The 17,170-nt window shown below is 39.4% G+C and overlaps 1 protein-coding gene across 2 annotated transcripts in view; it reads left to right on the top strand.

The window, feature by feature from the left end:
* The first annotated feature begins 242 nt into the window (after positions 1 to 242).
* Positions 243 to 17,170, top strand: part of LOC141016459 (polypyrimidine tract-binding protein 2-like) — a 54,945-nt gene continuing 38,017 nt past the window's right edge. For both annotated transcript variants that reach the window (XM_073490836.1, XM_073490835.1), the window contains exons 1-9: positions 243 to 315; positions 1,139 to 1,160; positions 1,616 to 1,667; positions 2,952 to 3,115; positions 3,297 to 3,368; positions 3,478 to 3,549; positions 3,630 to 3,788; positions 13,485 to 13,595; positions 16,368 to 16,536. In XM_073490836.1, coding sequence (XP_073346937.1) covers positions 308 to 315; positions 1,139 to 1,160; positions 1,616 to 1,667; positions 2,952 to 3,115; positions 3,297 to 3,368; positions 3,478 to 3,549; positions 3,630 to 3,788; positions 13,485 to 13,595; positions 16,368 to 16,536 — 829 coding nt within the window. In that variant the 5' untranslated portion in view covers positions 243 to 307. The remainder of the gene's footprint in view (positions 316 to 1,138; positions 1,161 to 1,615; positions 1,668 to 2,951; positions 3,116 to 3,296; positions 3,369 to 3,477; positions 3,550 to 3,629; positions 3,789 to 13,484; positions 13,596 to 16,367; positions 16,537 to 17,170) is intronic.

The raw sequence follows: 17,170 nt of genomic DNA, 5'->3' as shown, positions 1-17,170 counted from the left end.
TTACAATATTAATAAGTCAGTTGTTCTCTGAGATAACCTCCGAACATCCATGCCAGTTTGTGGCAGTAACGCACCATTTCACTATTTAAAAAAGAAGAAGAAGAAGAAGAAGAAGAAGAAGAAGAAGAAGAAGAAGAAGAAGAAGAAGAAGAACTCAGCGCGTTGAATCCTCCGAAGCAGCAGATGGCGGTAATGCACCTGGTAAAGCACCTAAAAGAAGAAGAACGCCCATTTTGCTCAGTCATATAAGGCACCGAAGTCGAAGTGTGCTGAAATACCAACAGACAGAAGAGTACAAAGAGCTGCAATGGACGGGTAAATGTGTTCATAGTATATCTTCTGTTTCTGGGTGCACTTCCCACTGCTGTGCATGCATTGGACATAAAATCAGCCATTTCCCGTGCTCAACCTACGATATGCTAATTGTTAGCTCGACTGAGACTCTTGATACTGTACGATACATTGCGAACAACATGACGCTAGCTGGCTACCAAATCTGATTTTGTTTAATGTTGTCTTGCTGGTAGAGAACCGTAAATTAATGTAGAACTCAACTCAAGAGCATCATGTCATAATTTTCAAGCTAGCGTCAGTTAGTTGGTAAAAGGTAACAGCATTACATCACTTTGTCTCATTAACGTTAGCTAGCTAGTCTACTGTAGCCACCGATTAAAACTGAAATGTGTACGTTAAATGTTAATGTGATAAATAGCCACAATTATTGTCGGGTATTATTAGTGTAGTAAGCAGTTGCTTTATGTTATTAATGAACCGTGTCATAGCCGATATGACAGCGCACCTGTCAGCTCGCAGGGGTCCTTTGTCTGAAGCTACTGTATGTTACAGGCGACCTCTGCCGGCTCATTGTACACAACGTTAAGAGCAGGTGACTTAAATATTTACATTGTGCAGTCGTCCATAGGGTGATGCCTACATGTGACGTCACAAGATAGAGTAAAGCAACAGCAAAGGACATGTTCAGATACCTGTGAATATATTGTGCCATTATTTAGTTCTCCAGTTTGATTTTTGATAAACTCTCCAGTTGACCAGTCTCTCTTTCCTTTATAGCGATTGCATTTCTAACATTCTTTTCTTTCCTTTTTTTAACATCTCCCTGCATTCTCTCCACTGGCAGTGATGTTGCGGTTGGTGTGAAGGTAAGCAGTCCTAATTTTTACTATTTTTACCCAAACACCTACATTTATATTGTCTGCATGATATCATCCACAAAGGGATGGAATATACAGTCATGGGATGTTAGGATATGGCGGATGATTAGATATAAACAGTTAGTATTGTGGGCTGTGAAGTTACAAGATAAGATATTAAAAAGATGTGTTAAACTTTGAGATTCTAATTTTATTAAGTTAAAGATAAGCCATCAAAGTTATTTGTAATTTCATTCTTTGTTTGCTGTTAAATGTAATAATGAATAAAAACAGAATGTCAGTTCATTTTATTGCATTGCATTACACAGTATAATCATAATATTTGATGTATGTTTGGTAGCATTAAATCACCCGGCTTATAAAAGTGATACTTTTAGAATTTGTCAGAGGTGGAATGAAAATGAAAGTTTAATTTCTTTTCCTTTTTGCTCTTGTTCCTCCAGAGAGGCTCAGATGAGCTCAACATGTACAGTAGCAGCCCCAACTCTATGACTGGTACGTTCAATCTTAACTAGGATTATATCAGTAAACACAATGCACCATCATTTAAAGCTGGACTTGATACTGTTTTTTGTGCATGTGAAAGCAGTCAGGAAGTGAGTCTGATCGTGTTATTGGGGGTAAATGACATTCGTGCACAAAAGAATCATTGTGAAACTTCTATTAAATTCATGGGACCTTGTAAAATCCTGTAGCTGTAATTTTTTAAGTTTGACCTTCTGAGCTTTTTTTTGTTTATTATGTTGCAGCCTAATACTAAAATCGTTCAAATTATTTTGTCCCCTTGTCAATCTACACTCAATAGAATTTTAGAAATTTTTAGAAATTTTTTAAAAAGGAAAAACTGAAATATCACATTGACATAAGTGTTCTCTGACCAGTGGCCCAGTCCCTGCTGCTGATAAACACCACCAAAGCATGACATTGCCACCACCATGCTTCACTGTAGGGATGGTATTGGGCAGGTGATGGGCGGTGCCTGGTTTCCTCCAGACATGACACTTAGAATTGAGGCCAAAAAGATTAATCTTAGTTTCATCAGACCGGAGAATCTGGTTTCTCACAGTCCGACTGTCCTTTAGATGCCTTTTTGCAAACTCCAAGCAGGCTTTCGTGTGCCTTTCACTGAGGAGAGGCTCCTGTCTGGCCACTCTGCCATAAAGCCCAGATCTGTGGAGTGTTGCAGTGATGGTTTACTTTCTGGAAGTTTCTCCTATCTCCACACAGGATGTCTCGAGCTCAGCCAAAGTGACCTTGTGGTTCTTGGTCACCTCTCTTACCAAAGACCTTCTACCCCGATTTTCCCAGTTTGGCCGGGCAGCCAGCTCCAGGAAGAGACCTGGTTGTTCCAAACTTCTTCCATTGAGAATAATGGAGGCCATTGTGCTCTTGGGGACCTTCAATGCAGCAGAAATTTTTTTGTAGCCATCCCCAGATCTGGGTCTGAATACAATGTGATATTCCATTTTTTCCTTGAATGAATTTGCAAAAAATTATAAAATTCTATCAAAATAGTTTCAGGTTTTTTTTCTGTCGACCCAGTAATGGAATAATCCACCAAAAGGCTGTTTTGCAGCAGCCATTTTTCTGGTCAGAGCATGAAAAACCCTCAAACTAAAACAGCTACATTGAGTTCACAATTGATTTTAGTATTCAACTTGTGCTTTAAACTGATGTTTTTTTTTTTTTAAATGCTTCTTAAGGTTTAATCTGGAGTTGTGATATCATACACTATTTTATTAATTTTTAAGATTTGTCTGTGTGCGTGTCCATATTCAGCGAACGGCAGTGACAGTAAGAAACAGCGTCTGGATGAATCCCCTCCCTCCAGAGTTCTCCACATTAGGAAACTTCCCAATGAAGTGTCAGAGACTGAAGTCATTGCTCTGGGGCTGCCCTTTGGAAAGGTCACCAACATACTGATGCTTAAGGGGAAAAACCAGGTACCATAAAACAAACAAAAGCCAATACTTCTGGATGAAGATGAACCAAGAACAGTCTTGTGATCACATTTAAGTTCGAGTGAATGATATTCTACTTTTTAAACAAGAAAAGGAAAGAGACTTATTATCCTGGAGGTGATTTCTTATTCTGCTAAAGCTCCATTTGACTGTGTGCTTCTAGGCGTTTCTGGAGTTGGGTACAGAGGAAGCAGCCATAACTATGGTTAACTACTACACAGCTGTCACACCACAGGTCTGAAGTACATCAGTTTCCATTTATGTTACACATTATTAATAATTTCTGTTCTTGTTGTAAGGGCTGCTAACTGAATTGTGTGTTGTACGGATCTTATTCAATGTAGGTCAGAAACACTCCTGTCTTCATTCAGTACTCCAACCATAAGGAACTGAAAACAGACTCAGCTCTGAACCAGGTATGTTTGTACACCAAACACTGTCCTTCAACCAAACTAAGGTTAGACTGATGTATTCATTGCTTTGTCTTTTCAACCAGAGGGCTCAGGCTGTATTGCAGGCAGTGTCAGCAGTTCAGGATGGAAACTCACCATCTTCTGACCCTGGAGTTTTGGACCTCGCTCCACCTCCCAGCCCTGTCCTGCGAATTATCATTGACAACATGTTTTATCCTGTGACACTGGATGTTCTACAACAGGTAAAACCTGAATACATTTTTTTACATCCACCATTCAGATTGGCACACACAGCCCCATAGACAAGTTTTTTTCATTTTTCCTGATGTTTGAACTTTTTTGGTATGAAAACAGCTTGTGTGAGGCAACAAAGAGCCACTCTGGAATTAAAAAGAGAAGAGGAATCAGCATTATATAAATAATCATTAACACCCTCTCAGATTTAGCTTGAGGCCTTTCAAAAGCCCACATTTGTTTACCTCTAATTGTGATGCTGATTATGTGTGTGCAGAGCTTTTTCTAGATGTTTTCCAATCTGGTTTTAAAACCCTGCACAGCACTGAATCAGCTCTTTTAAGAGTTTTTAATTATATCTTTCTAGCTACTGACTCTGGTGACTGTGTTATCCTTGTGCTGTTAGATTTAACTGCTGCATTTGACACAGTGGACCACGAAATATTGATCTCGTTTGGAGCAGTGGGTGGGCATCAGGGGCATAGCACTGGAGTGGTTCAGGTCGTACTTGGCTGATTGAACTTTCTGTGTCAGCCTTGGTGACTCTGTATCCTCCTCTGATCCTCTCTCGTGTGGAGTCCCACAGGGCTCAGTTCTTGGCCCTCTCCTCTTCTCTCTCTATTTGCTCCCGCTTGGTTCCATACTTAGGAAGCACGGCATTTCATTTCACTGTTATGTGGACGACAGTCAGATTTATGTGCCTCTTAAAAAGAAAGATGAGGAGACAAGATGGCGGCGTAGAGAGTGGTTGACTTTTCTGAGCTCCGCACCACTGCCCTGATATTTACAACATAACTCCGCCCAATTCAATATTCACGACAACTTTTATGTCGGGTATTTTAATGAGTATTTTTGAGTATTTTCTGAGACGCCAGGACAAAATGCCACTAAAAGACAGTAGAAAATCGACTAAGACGAACAGACCAGAAGCTACTGCTAGCTTGCCTGACCTTTCTCCAGTGGAAGAGGAGCAACAACCGCTAATAGCTAACACTGAGGATGTCCTTAACCCGGCTTTTCGTCAAACTATTCAGGAAATAACGGCAAACATAACCAGGGTGATTGATGAAAAGCTGGGGCCACTATCCCAAACGCTACAGGCCCACGCTCAGCAGTTAAAAAAAGTTGAGGAAAGAACCACCGAGGCAGAGAACAGGATCTCTGCGGCTGAACACACCTCAGAGGCGGCAGAGCAGTGAATCCAGGTGCTTGAAAACCAATTACAAAGCATGGCCGAGCATATCGATGATCTCGAGAACAGAGGCAGGAGAAAAAACGTATGGGTTATTGGCTTACCAGAAGACGTGGAGGGTAGTAACCCAACAAAGTTTTTCGAGAGCTGGATACCCAGCCTGCTCGGGCTGGAGACGAAAGCTGGCCGGGTGAAAATTGAAAGAGCTCACCGCACACTAGCTCCAAAGCCGGGGCCCAACCAGCGACCTCGACCCGTCCTAATCAGGTTTCACAACTTCGCTGATAAACAGAGGGTGTTGGACGCCGCAAGATGCAGCGGGACCGTGAGGTACCAGGAGTCGAGCATCATGTTTTTTCAGGATCTGTCAGCCGTGGTTCTGCACAAACGAAAAGGGTTTGATGATGTCAAGAAGCGGCTGCGGGACATTGGAGCTAAATACATGATGCTTTACCCGGCTACTCTGAAAATAATCCACGGTTGGGAAGCCAGGAGCTTCGACCCGCTAAAGCCATGGCTTTTGTTGACACTCTCAGGTGAACTACACGTGAGTCACCAGCCGATCTGTTTATGTTTATGGTCAGGTTAACTATCTGGATGAAAACGTTTGTTTATGGGCGGATCATATATCTATTTGAATAATGATGCTGACTCATAAAGCTAAACTGAACAATTTCAAATGTCAACCTTTGCCCTACTAGCCTTTGTTTTTGGGTGGCTGATAACATGATGTGTAAACCAATAACACAGAGTATTTTAATTTGTTTTTTGTGGGGGCATGATGACCTTTTTTTTTTCTTCTCTGTTTTATTGGTCTGTTCATCCTTGCTTAAGGGTGGATATCATTATCATTCTGGTGGTGTTTCAATACATTTGGGAGCTTAAATCTTTTCAGTAAAAAATGTTATGACCTGTGACACATTGAGACTGTGCACTTGGAATATTAGGGGAAGCCACTCGCCCATCAAAAGGAAAAAAAATATTGCTATCTTTAAAAAAGGAAAAGATTGACATCGCTATGTTGCAAGAAACGCACCTGAATGATGAGGAGCATTTAAAGTTGCAACAGTACGGTTTTGATCAAGTCTATTTCTCATCTTTCACCACCAAAAGCAGAGGGGTGGCAATACTTATTAGGAAAAATTTACCAGTTAAAGTGTCAAAATGTATCAAAGATAAATATGGACGGTTTGTACTTATTTCAGCCTCCTTACATGGGGAGGATTTTGCTCTCTTAAATGTTTACTGTCCTCCATGCCATCCCCTTAATTTTTTGATGGAGACATTTGCCAAGTTATCTGATCTTGCGGTGGATAGAACTTTTGTAGGAGGTGACTTTAATTGTCTTATGAATCCTTTGATGGACAGGTTTCCTTTAGGTGCCTTACCCCTATCAAAACAGTCAAAACAAATCATTGGTCTCTGTGAGGACTTTGGATATGTGGACATTTGGAGGACACTTCACCTTGCAGATAAAGAATTCACCTTTTTTTCTAATCCTCACAACTGTTACACAAGAATTGATTACTTTTTTGCCCCCAAACAGTTTATAGAATCTGTTGTCTCCTGTTCAATTGGAAACATTATAATATCAGACCATGCGACAGTAATCAATGCTCTGACCTCACCCTGATTAATGAAAGGTGCAGAAGCTCCTTCTCCTTCAGAACTATCACCTCAACTGAGGTCCAATGGGTCATTGACGGCTTAAGCTCTGGGAGCAGTTGTGGTCCAGATGGGCTGGAGATTAAATTCTTTAAATTGGCTTCTCATGTCTTATCATTCCCTCTGTCTGATCTATTTAATCTATCTCTGACTACCTGTGAAACTCCCTCATCTTGGAAATGTGCCAGAGTGACCCCTCTACATAAAGGTGGTGACCCCCAAGATATTAACAACTATAGACCCATTTCAATCATCAATAGTATTGCAAAGATATTTGAAAAACTTATTTTTAACCAATTATCCAACTATCTCAATGATTACAATATCTTATCTCCACACCAATCTGGCTTTCGACCCAACTTCTCGACGACCACTGCTCTCACAAAATTCACCAATGACATACTAAATCCGTGTATCATTCGTTCATTCGTTTTTCAAAATAAAACCAAAAATAAGAAAACGAAAAAACAATTCCTTTTCTCAGTATTCGTTTCCTAAACTAAAATGAAAAAACGGATAACGACTCGTTTTTTTCAGTTTTCGATTTTATGCTCAAATGAATAATGGAAAAAACGGATAACGAGCGTTTCCCGTTTCATGTTTTATCCCATTTTGATCTGAAAAAAGTTCAATGAGCCGGAAGCGGAAGTGACCGTCTCGAGGGCGAGGGCGCGCAAAACAAAAATAATGGCAGGACTTGAGGATCATGCAGATATAATTGGACAGCTTTTTGAGGATGGTAAAACGCATGCCGAGATTTCTACCACGCTGCAGCAGTTCGGTGTTCAGAGGTGCTCGGAAATGTCGGTGAGAAGATTCTGTGCTCTGGTAACGTCAGAGAATTGACTGGCTCTGCTAACGTTAGCTTTGCTCCAGGCCACTTCCGGGTGACGGTAATTTCCGGTGTAGGTACCAAATGCTTGCAACATGAAACGGGAAACGCTCGTTATCCGTTTTTTCCATTATTCATTTGAGCATAAAATCGAAAACTGAAAAAAACGAGTCGTTATCCGTTTTTTCATTTTAGTTTAGGAAACGAATACTGAGAAAAGGAATTGTTTTTTCGTTTTCTTATTTTTGGTTTTATTTTGAAAAACGAATGAACGAATGATACACGGATTATACTATCCTCCTTTGACATTAATATGCCTACTGGTGCCATATTCATTGATCTATCAAAAGCTTTCGATATGGTTGATCACTACCTCCTTCTAGACAAGCTATATGCCATTGGTCTCTCATCAGAATCAGTTTTATTTTTTAATTCTTTTCTTCACAATAGAAGCCAGTGTGTCTCTTTTCAGAGCACTCAGTCTGACTTTAAATCAATAACAAAAGGTGTGCCTCAAGGCTCATCCTTGGGTCCTCTTTTATTTTCTATTTTTGTCAATGATCTTCCACAAATCTGCTCCGACTGTCAAATTCATCTTTATGCTGATGATACTGTAATCTACTCATCTAAACCTAACATTTCACAAATTCAGCACTCTTTGCAATCTAATTTTAACTCCGTTCAAAAATGGTTTTCATCTAACAAGCTTCTCCTTAATAAGAAAAAATCACATAGCATGTTTTTCAGCACTAGACCTGATTTAATACCCAAAGATTGGTCCTTAAATTTTCTTGATGGTGCACCACTAGTAAATGTAGTTGAATTTAAATACTTGGGCCTCTGGCTTGACTCTCAGTTATCCTTCAAGCCACACATTGACTCAACTACAAAGAAAATTTACTGTCGCTTGAAATTACTGTATCGTTCCATTGATTGTTTCACATTACAGGCCCGGAAAAGAATCATAACACAATTAATATTCCCTATTCTTGACTATGCAGACATTATCTACCAGAACACCACAGAAGCAAATCTTCGTCCTCTCACCGTGCTTTATAACAGCCTCTGCAGATTTGTTTTGAGATGTCCTTACAGAACTCATCACTGTAATCTTTATGCTCTCTGAATTGGTTAACCCCAAAAGCCAGAAGATTTTTTCACTGGTCACTATTCATTTTTAAATGCATTCACTTTAATCTTCCTTCATACTTAAAACAATTTCTAATTCCTTACAGTACACAATACAACCTAAGACATACTGTTCACCTCTTTTTCCGCACTCCTAGAATATTTAAAGAATTTGGTCGCCGTTCATTCCAGTTCAAAGCTCCTTCTGATTGGAATAATCTCCCATGCCAGCTTAGGTCTACTACTTCTCTTCATGGTTTCAAAGCATTACTTCTAACCCATTTGCAAACTCCTTGTTCTTGTTTCTGATTTTGTGTTTGTTCTTGTTTTTATTTTTTCTCTTTTTTTTTTTTCTTTTCTTTTATTCTCATTTCTCATTCATTTTCTCACTTATATAATTTTTGTATCTTTTATATCTTCATATAAACTGATATTCCTGAATTCCTAACTGAATTGAGATTTGGCTGTCAGTGGATTAGCTGGGGTTTGGAGAGCCTTGTCTGTGTCTGTGTGAGTGTGTGTGATCATGTATAAGTCCTGTAATGGGTTTCACTGTTTTGTTTTTTTTGTTTGTTTTGACTTTGTACTATATGTATCATTTTGTGGAAGGACCCCCTCGAAAATGAGATGATTCATCTCAAGGGGCTATCCTGAATAAATAAATTCAAATTCAGTGTATATGAACATTACATTTAAAAAACTTTCCAAAAAACCCCCAAGCTGGAGAATGGACACCTCAATTCTAAAAGATCACAAATTCATATCATATTTCACTACAGAATTTAGGCATTTCCTCTCCACTAACTCCCCTTCTGCTAACAATTCATCTCTGCTTTGGGAGACCTCCAAGGCCTATGCCAGGGGGTTAATCATATCCTATACTGCTACCAAAAGACGTAAAAATATGGAACAACAAGCTTTATTAGGAAAAAGGTTAAGTATATCAGAGAGGGAATATGTCAAATCTACAGCAGCTAAACTGAAGGAAATAACTGCTATTCGCTCTACATTAGACTCCTTGTTAACAAAGAAGGCGGGGGAAAATTTAGGATATGCAAAACAAAGGTTATTTGAACATGGGGACAAACCAGGAAGATATTTATCCAATTTAACAAAAAAACGAAGGGCCTCTCAAATTATTGAGTCAATTTTAGATGGGTCAGGGACTTGCTCTTCTGATTCTAAACTAATTAATGACACTTTTAGAATTTTTTATACAAAATTATATCAGTCGGAGTAAGCTAGCAATGCCAAAACATTAATGCAAGCTTTCCTCTCCGAACTTGATCTCCCAACTATATCACGAGATCAGGAATCTAAATTAAATGCCCCGATCTCAGCGGCTGAACTGCGTGAGGCCATTCAACTCCTTCGAACAGGCAAAGCACCAGGCAGTGATGGTCTCGGTAGCGAGTTCTATAAGGAATTTCAAAGTCTTTATTAGAGCCCATGATGAATATGTTCAACCACTCCTTTGAATGTGGCACCCTCCCACCATCATTAAGAGAAGCCAATATTTCTCTGATTCTTAAAAAAGGGAGATGCCCTGAGGATTGCGCCTCGTATAGGCCGATCTCGCTGCTGAATGTAGATTTAAAAATTCTTTCCAAAGTCTTAGCAAGACGCTTAGAAGGCCTTCTACCAATTATAGTGAAGGAGGATCAAACTGGCTTTATTAAGGGCCGTAATTCCTACAACAACATTAGAAGATTGCTAAATATTATTCAACTATCTGAACAGCAGTCAGTGGATGGGCTTGCGATTTCCCTAGATGCGGAAAAAGCTTTTGACCGCGTCGAATGGTCTTATTTATTTTTTACACTTGAACGGTTCGGCTTAGGTGATAGCTTTGTTAGATGGGTGAAGGTCCTGTATACCCAACCAATGGCTACAGTCATAACCAATGGACTTAGGTCCACAAATTTTATGGTCCAGAGGGGTAGCAGACAGGGCTGTCCTTTATCACCACTTTTGTTTGCAGTGGCAATTGAACCTCTAGCGGAAGCTATCAGACGAGACCCTTTAATGGCTGGATTGGATGTGGGCGAAAAAGCACATAAAATTACATTATATGCAGATGATGTGTCAAACCCCTCCGTATCAGTCCCTCGTCTTACTCAGATTATTGCCCGATTTGCTGCCTTTTCTGGATACAAAGTTAATTTCTCCAAATCAGAGGCGATGCCTCTGGGTAATTTGTGACAACCGCCAGATAACCCTAATCCTTTCCCATTCAAGTGGTCCCCTGCAGGTTTCATATATTTGGGTATATATATATTACACCAAAATTTAATCAGATGTTTCAAGCCAACTTTAACCCACTATTAGATAAAATCAAACAAGATATGGAGAGATGGAACAATCTTCCCATATCATGGCTGGGCCGAATCTCACTTCTGAAAATGAATATCCTTCCACGTTTGCTCTATCCAATACAAATGATTCCCATCTTATTCAATCATAAAATAGTGAAAAAACTGAATGGTTGGTTTAGTTCTTTTATCTGGTGTAAGCGAAGACCACGGATCAGGATGTCAGTGTTACAGTTACCAAGTGCTATGGGTGGGCTGGATCTCCCAGATATTAAAAGATATCAGTTGAGTGCCCATCTAAGATATATAGCTGATTGGATTAAAAACGATGCTTTCTCAATCTGGCTTGATATCGAGAAGTCCCTATCCCACTGTCCTCTAAAAAATCTACTTTTTATTGATAAACTGAAATGTATTAAAAAGCTTTGCAGCAACCCTGTTACAATTAATACTATTAGAGCATGGAGGATCACACAGCATATGGAAGGCAGATCAGGGCTTACATCGTTTTTCACCCCGATTACTGATAACCCTGACTTTCTCCCAGGGACCTTGGACACGGCTTTCAAATGCTGGACAGCTAAGGGAATTTCTTCCTTGGGTGACCTTTTTGATGGTCCTACCCTCATGACTTTCAATCAAGTTATGGAAAAATATGGCATATCAAGAAATGATCTTTTTCGTTATTTTCAGGTCAGAGATTTTATTTCAAAAGATACATCGCTGTTTGCTGATGTTAATGTCACACAGATAGAGAAACAAGTGCTTCTTTCTAAGGGGGATGCTTCCATTAGAACCTTTTATGCCGGTCTGAGGGATTGCTCAAATCTTGGTGATCGGGCGCTGGGAGTGATCTGGGAGAGGGAATTGGGTGTTGTCATAACTGAGGAGATGTGGGATGACATCTGGGATAATGCAAGGAAAATAACAGTTTGTAATCGGACAAGAGCGATGCAACTTAAGATACTGCATAGAGCACATGTTGCCCCAAACCGTCTCTTCAAATACAGAAAGGATGTCTCTCCATTTTGTCTTAAATGTAAGACAGGAATTGGTGATCTTACTCACTGTTTCTGGTCCTGTGTTAAAATACAAAAGTATTGGAGTGATGTCTTATTTGAAATACGAAAGGTTCTGAAGAAGGAGCTTGAACTCGACCCAGTTTCCCTCCTTCTGGGTCTTCCCAGTGGCTGTGTAACTGATATATATCAGAAAAAACTGTATAATGTTATGACATTTTGTGCCAGGAAAAATATTCTTCAGCACTGGATCTCAGATAAAGCCCCCTCAGTTGTGGGATGGCACAGGACAATAATGGAATATATACCTCTGGACTTTCTGACCTGTCTCCTGCACTACAAAACGAATGCCTTTGAAAGAATATGGAAACCATTCCTTGATTATATTAATGTAAATCTTTCTGCTATAATGACCAGAGCATTTGTATAAAAAAAACAAAAAAAACAAAAAACAACTGTGTTATTTTTCTTTATCTAGCTCCCATTGTATTTCACCCTGTGCTGTATAATGTACCTGTCACATTTACCTGGAACTGATCTTTCTGTTTGGGTTTTTGGTTTTTTATGTTGTTGTTCCCATCTTGTTTTTGTTTTTCTTTGGTCCTGTCTTGTGTATGTTTGTTTATTGGTAAAAAATCAATGAAAAAAAAAAAAAAAGAAAGAAAGATGAATACGATGTCAGGCTGTTACTTAAGTGTCTCGACGACATAAAGGCCTGGATGGCTATGAACTCCTTATGAATGTAGATCTGGGTTCCTTGGCCCAGTATATCAAACCGAGCATCACAAACCTCACGGTTAAAGTGGACCCTGAGCTTAAGTTCAACAGTCAAATCAAGGCTGTTGTTAAATCAAGCCTTTTCCATTTGAGGAGGCTGGCCAAAGTAAAGCCAATTCTGTCAAGGCAGCACTTTGAGACGGTAATCCACGCCTTTGTTACCACTCGGCTGGATTACTGCAATGCACTGTATGTGGGGGTTAGTGGGTCCTCCATTGCCCGTCTCCAGATGGTGCAAAATGCAGCTGCACGTCTTTTAACTGGCACACGTAAACACAAGCATATTTCCCCCATTTAGCCTCACTCCACTGGCTGCCTATTCAATTTAGGATCCATTTTAAAATTCTTTTATTTGCCTCTAAATCACTGAATGGTCTTGCCCCGCCCTACCTCTCTGAGCTTCTACACCCGCCCGCTCTCTCAGGTCAGCTGATCAGCTGCTCCTGAGTGTGCCTAACACTAAGCGGAAGCTCAGAGGGGACCGTGTTTGGCCTTTGACACCTAGTAAGATGTCGACTTTATCTCCTTGTTTCAATTTCTTATTTTCATTGCTGCTTTTTATTGCGTAGCTCTTATTATTTTTACTCATATTTTATGTCTTTTAATTTATTTTTGTATTTTTTATTCTTCTGTACAGCACTTTGGTCAATTTTGTTTGTGTTAAGTGCTTAACAAATAAAGTTGGATTGGATTGGACTTTAAACTGAATGTTAAAAATGAAGTTTGGTTATTTACATCACACTTGGTCATGTTTCTGTTATTCTCTCTGATTCTGCCAGATCTTCAGTAAGTTTGGGACCGTGATGAAGATAATAACCTTCACCAAGAACAACCAGTTTCAGGCTCTTCTGCAGTTCAGCGACCCCGTCAATGCACAGCAAGCTAAACTGGTATGATCACTCACATAAGTTATGGCTATTAAACAAGCAACCTGTAGACAATTGTATCATGTTGACAGGTCCCCATTGTTTATATTGTTGGCATTCAAAAATGAAAGCTTGCAAGAGGCTTTGACAGTTTTTCATTGGCTCAGACTAAAGGGGTTTCCGTAGAGCTGCCTTCTCCAACGGCACAGATGAAGTTGCAAGTGATACATCAACTATAGCCTTTACTGTACCTTTTCTAGGTAAAATAAGGAAAACATGTCCTCTTTCTTTACTGTTAAATATATCCTTAATAACTTATTTGTTACATAGAAAGGATAGTTGAGAAGCAGGGTGGGGGTTGATGTTTGACACAGCACAAAATATAAGCTTTTTATATGAAAACCCCTTGTGGCAAGTCTAAGCTTAGAATTTAAATTTGAATCTTATTTTTTACTGTGTAGTAACGGGTTTTGAGTACTGATTGACCAGCGTTGGTAGTACAATAACCTACTGTTTGATTCACAAGGAACTATTTACATTTTAGGTTTAATCTCAGTGGAGTAACTGAGGTCTCCTTTCTATTTGTGACTATTTTTGCCCAACTTTCAAATGGGGCAGTTAACATCTTACCTTTCAGACCTTCAGACATTCTTGGCATTAGATCTAGACCTATATGTCGACCTGCCCCTGATTCATAACTGTAAAATGTCTTCCTTAGTATGTGTTTTAAAAGAAAAACCTGAGGGATCTGGGTCGTGATTATTTGTTCATGTACAAAAATCGATACTGTGGATACAGATGATATACACTACTCAAAATTAATTAGGGATATTGGGATATTATAGTGTTTCACTTCATTGTTTATTCTGTAACATCTGAATTTTTATTTTGTGTTTTGGGAATATTTTTGGTCCCCAAAATAATGTGACACATTACATTTGACTTTTATTGCTTATTCATGCACATGCATGTATGTACCCATATCCCAGTATCCCTAACTAATTTTGAGTAGTGTATGGTTGTCAGATATTTTTTTAACTCAGCATTGCCCTTAAACGACAGTATCGGTTGGGCTATAATTAGCATGAAACAAGTTCCATGTAAACTGTTAGGACACTGTCGTGTATCGACTTCTTAATCTTTGTTTGTCCAAAAAGTTGTTTCAGAGTTTCAAAAAGTCACCAATAAAAAGGAAACAATCTCCAGGAATCCTCCAAAGCTGAGTGCAGTAATGTTTAATTTTCGACAATTAAAGCATGATATCATACAGACAAAAGTTCATCTGATAAGACCCAAATTCTCAATACAAAACATACTCTATATATTCACTAATTCGGGGGCTGGGCACCATGGTTTGTCCAATCCTGGCTCGTTCTTTTGTTTATGTCCAAATTTTGCTGACTCTGGTATTTTCCTGCACGAGGTTAAAACACGTGCCCTCCCCATGTCTGCATTTGCCCGTCTTACGGCATTTCTCTGATCTTCCCTGCTCGACAAAACTCTACACCGCGGTGCCACTTGATCTTCCCAGCTCGGCAAAACTTCGCCATCTCAGCACCCTCAGATCTCTGATGCCAGGAAAGTCCGAGCTGGCAGCTGCGCTGCCTTATCTCACAATAATACAAGTGCGGTATATTTAATTACATGATTTCAGTCTTTCATTTGTGGTTATATTTCACTCTAAAGTAACACAATTCAGTGGTTTAATCATCAATTCAATCAATAGGTGTATGTTCAATCAACTAGTGCAGAGCAATACATGTTTTAACTATTCATTTATGATTTATTCACATTTTGATTCGATTCTTTAACCCTCTAGGCGCCAGAGTTTATTTAGGAAAATATTCCGTTTGGATTGTAAGATTTCAAAAGGCTGTAGCTTGGAAGTGGTGAGAGATAAATCCATAGTGTAAATGAGAAAAATATTCATAATGACCTAAAGTTTGTGATGGGAGTAAATTTAATCATCTAATTTGCATATTGTGATGTCACCAGGTGACTGAAAGTAACTTTCAGTAAAACTGATTTTTGAACATATTTACACAGAAAAAAAATATTTATATTGTCATCTCATCCTCAAAATAAAGGAACAGGAGTTTGATTGGAGTAAATTTACTAATCTAATTTGTATGTCACCAGGTAAAATTCAGTAAAACGGAATTCTGAACATATTTACACAGTAGATTTTTTTTCATTTAATTTTTTCATAGATTTTTTTCATCCTCTCCTCCTCAGAGTAAATGAACAGGAATCTGATAGGAGTAAATTTCCGTGCAGCTGCAGCATCGTCAGTCACTCGTCTCTGACGAGCGATCGTCATCAGAGGGCAAATCGTCCCCTTCTGAATCGCGATCAGCAAAGATCTGTGCAAGCACCTCATCCGCACTGTAAAGTCTTTTGGGCATTTTGTTTTTTATTACAAAAATCGCTATCTGTCTCTCGATCTGTCCAGCACACTTCTGCCACCGCTCCGCGGCTCTCTCCTCTCCCACTCTGCCGTTTAGCCGCTGCCGCTCTGACAGCTGGTGTCGTGTTTCAAACTTTTTTTTCTCAGGTATTTTGCATAGAAACACACCCCCAAATGACGTCAGGATTGAAGCTAAATTAATGAGCAATGTTGCCTGTCGCAATAATGCGACTTTGGCGCCTAGAGGGTTAATATACGTACTTGTACTACGTACTATACATCTTGTACTTGTTACCAGTTGCCATTAACCACTAACTACTTATTTATGGTTATATCACACTACAACACTACTGTGATTCTTTGTCCCTCTTTCCATTCTTCTTCTCCAGTCTTTGGATGGACAGAACATCTACAATTCATGCTGTACTCTGCGGATAGACTTCAGTAAACTGGTCAACCTCAATGTCAAATACAACAATGATAAGAGTCGAGACTACACCAGACCAGACCTTCCTACTGGAGATGGAGAATCAGCCAACAAGGATCATTCTTTATTGGGTAAATACACCTCTATCTTTATCCATCTACATTGCTTCCATTCATACCTACTTCTAGCGGAAATCCATCAGACTTTGTTGTCAAAACTTTGGCCCTATTGAAGACCACATTGGTCATTCTCTTGCCAGTAGTGCTGCTCGGTCATATCTCAGGCTAACCCGAGACAGTAAATGTAAAGCCAAAGATAGTTTTCCTGACCAACACATACCCACCGTTCCCACTCCACCTCTGTTTGTTTGGAAGGTTCAACATAGCTACTGTCATCTCAAGTTAGTGAACAGGGAGGGTAAGTGGACCATAATGCCCTCTGACAGTGAGTGTGCATCAGTTGTGGTATGACATGATAGAGAAAAAATATATTGAAGGTGGGGGTAGACCGATTATCGGGGCTGAAGCTTCAGCTTCTTCCGATTATCGGTATCTGTGATTTTTCTGTCAGATTGCAGATAAAATCATTTCAAAATGTTCTACTTTGGCTCTAATGTTACATCCTCTCACACAATGTCCCGCCCACAACAGTATCTGAGTGGTAACACGTCACAATTAATAGCCTATAAACACTGAATAATCTAAAAATGCAAAGTAACTTGTAACTAAGTGTTTCAAATATATGTACTGGAGAGGAGGTATAAAG

This window comes from Pagrus major, chromosome 21, assembly GCF_040436345.1.
Source record: "Pagrus major chromosome 21, Pma_NU_1.0".
Taxonomy (NCBI): domain Eukaryota; kingdom Metazoa; phylum Chordata; class Actinopteri; order Spariformes; family Sparidae; genus Pagrus; species Pagrus major.
This window is presented reverse-complemented; position numbering and strand designations above follow the sequence as displayed.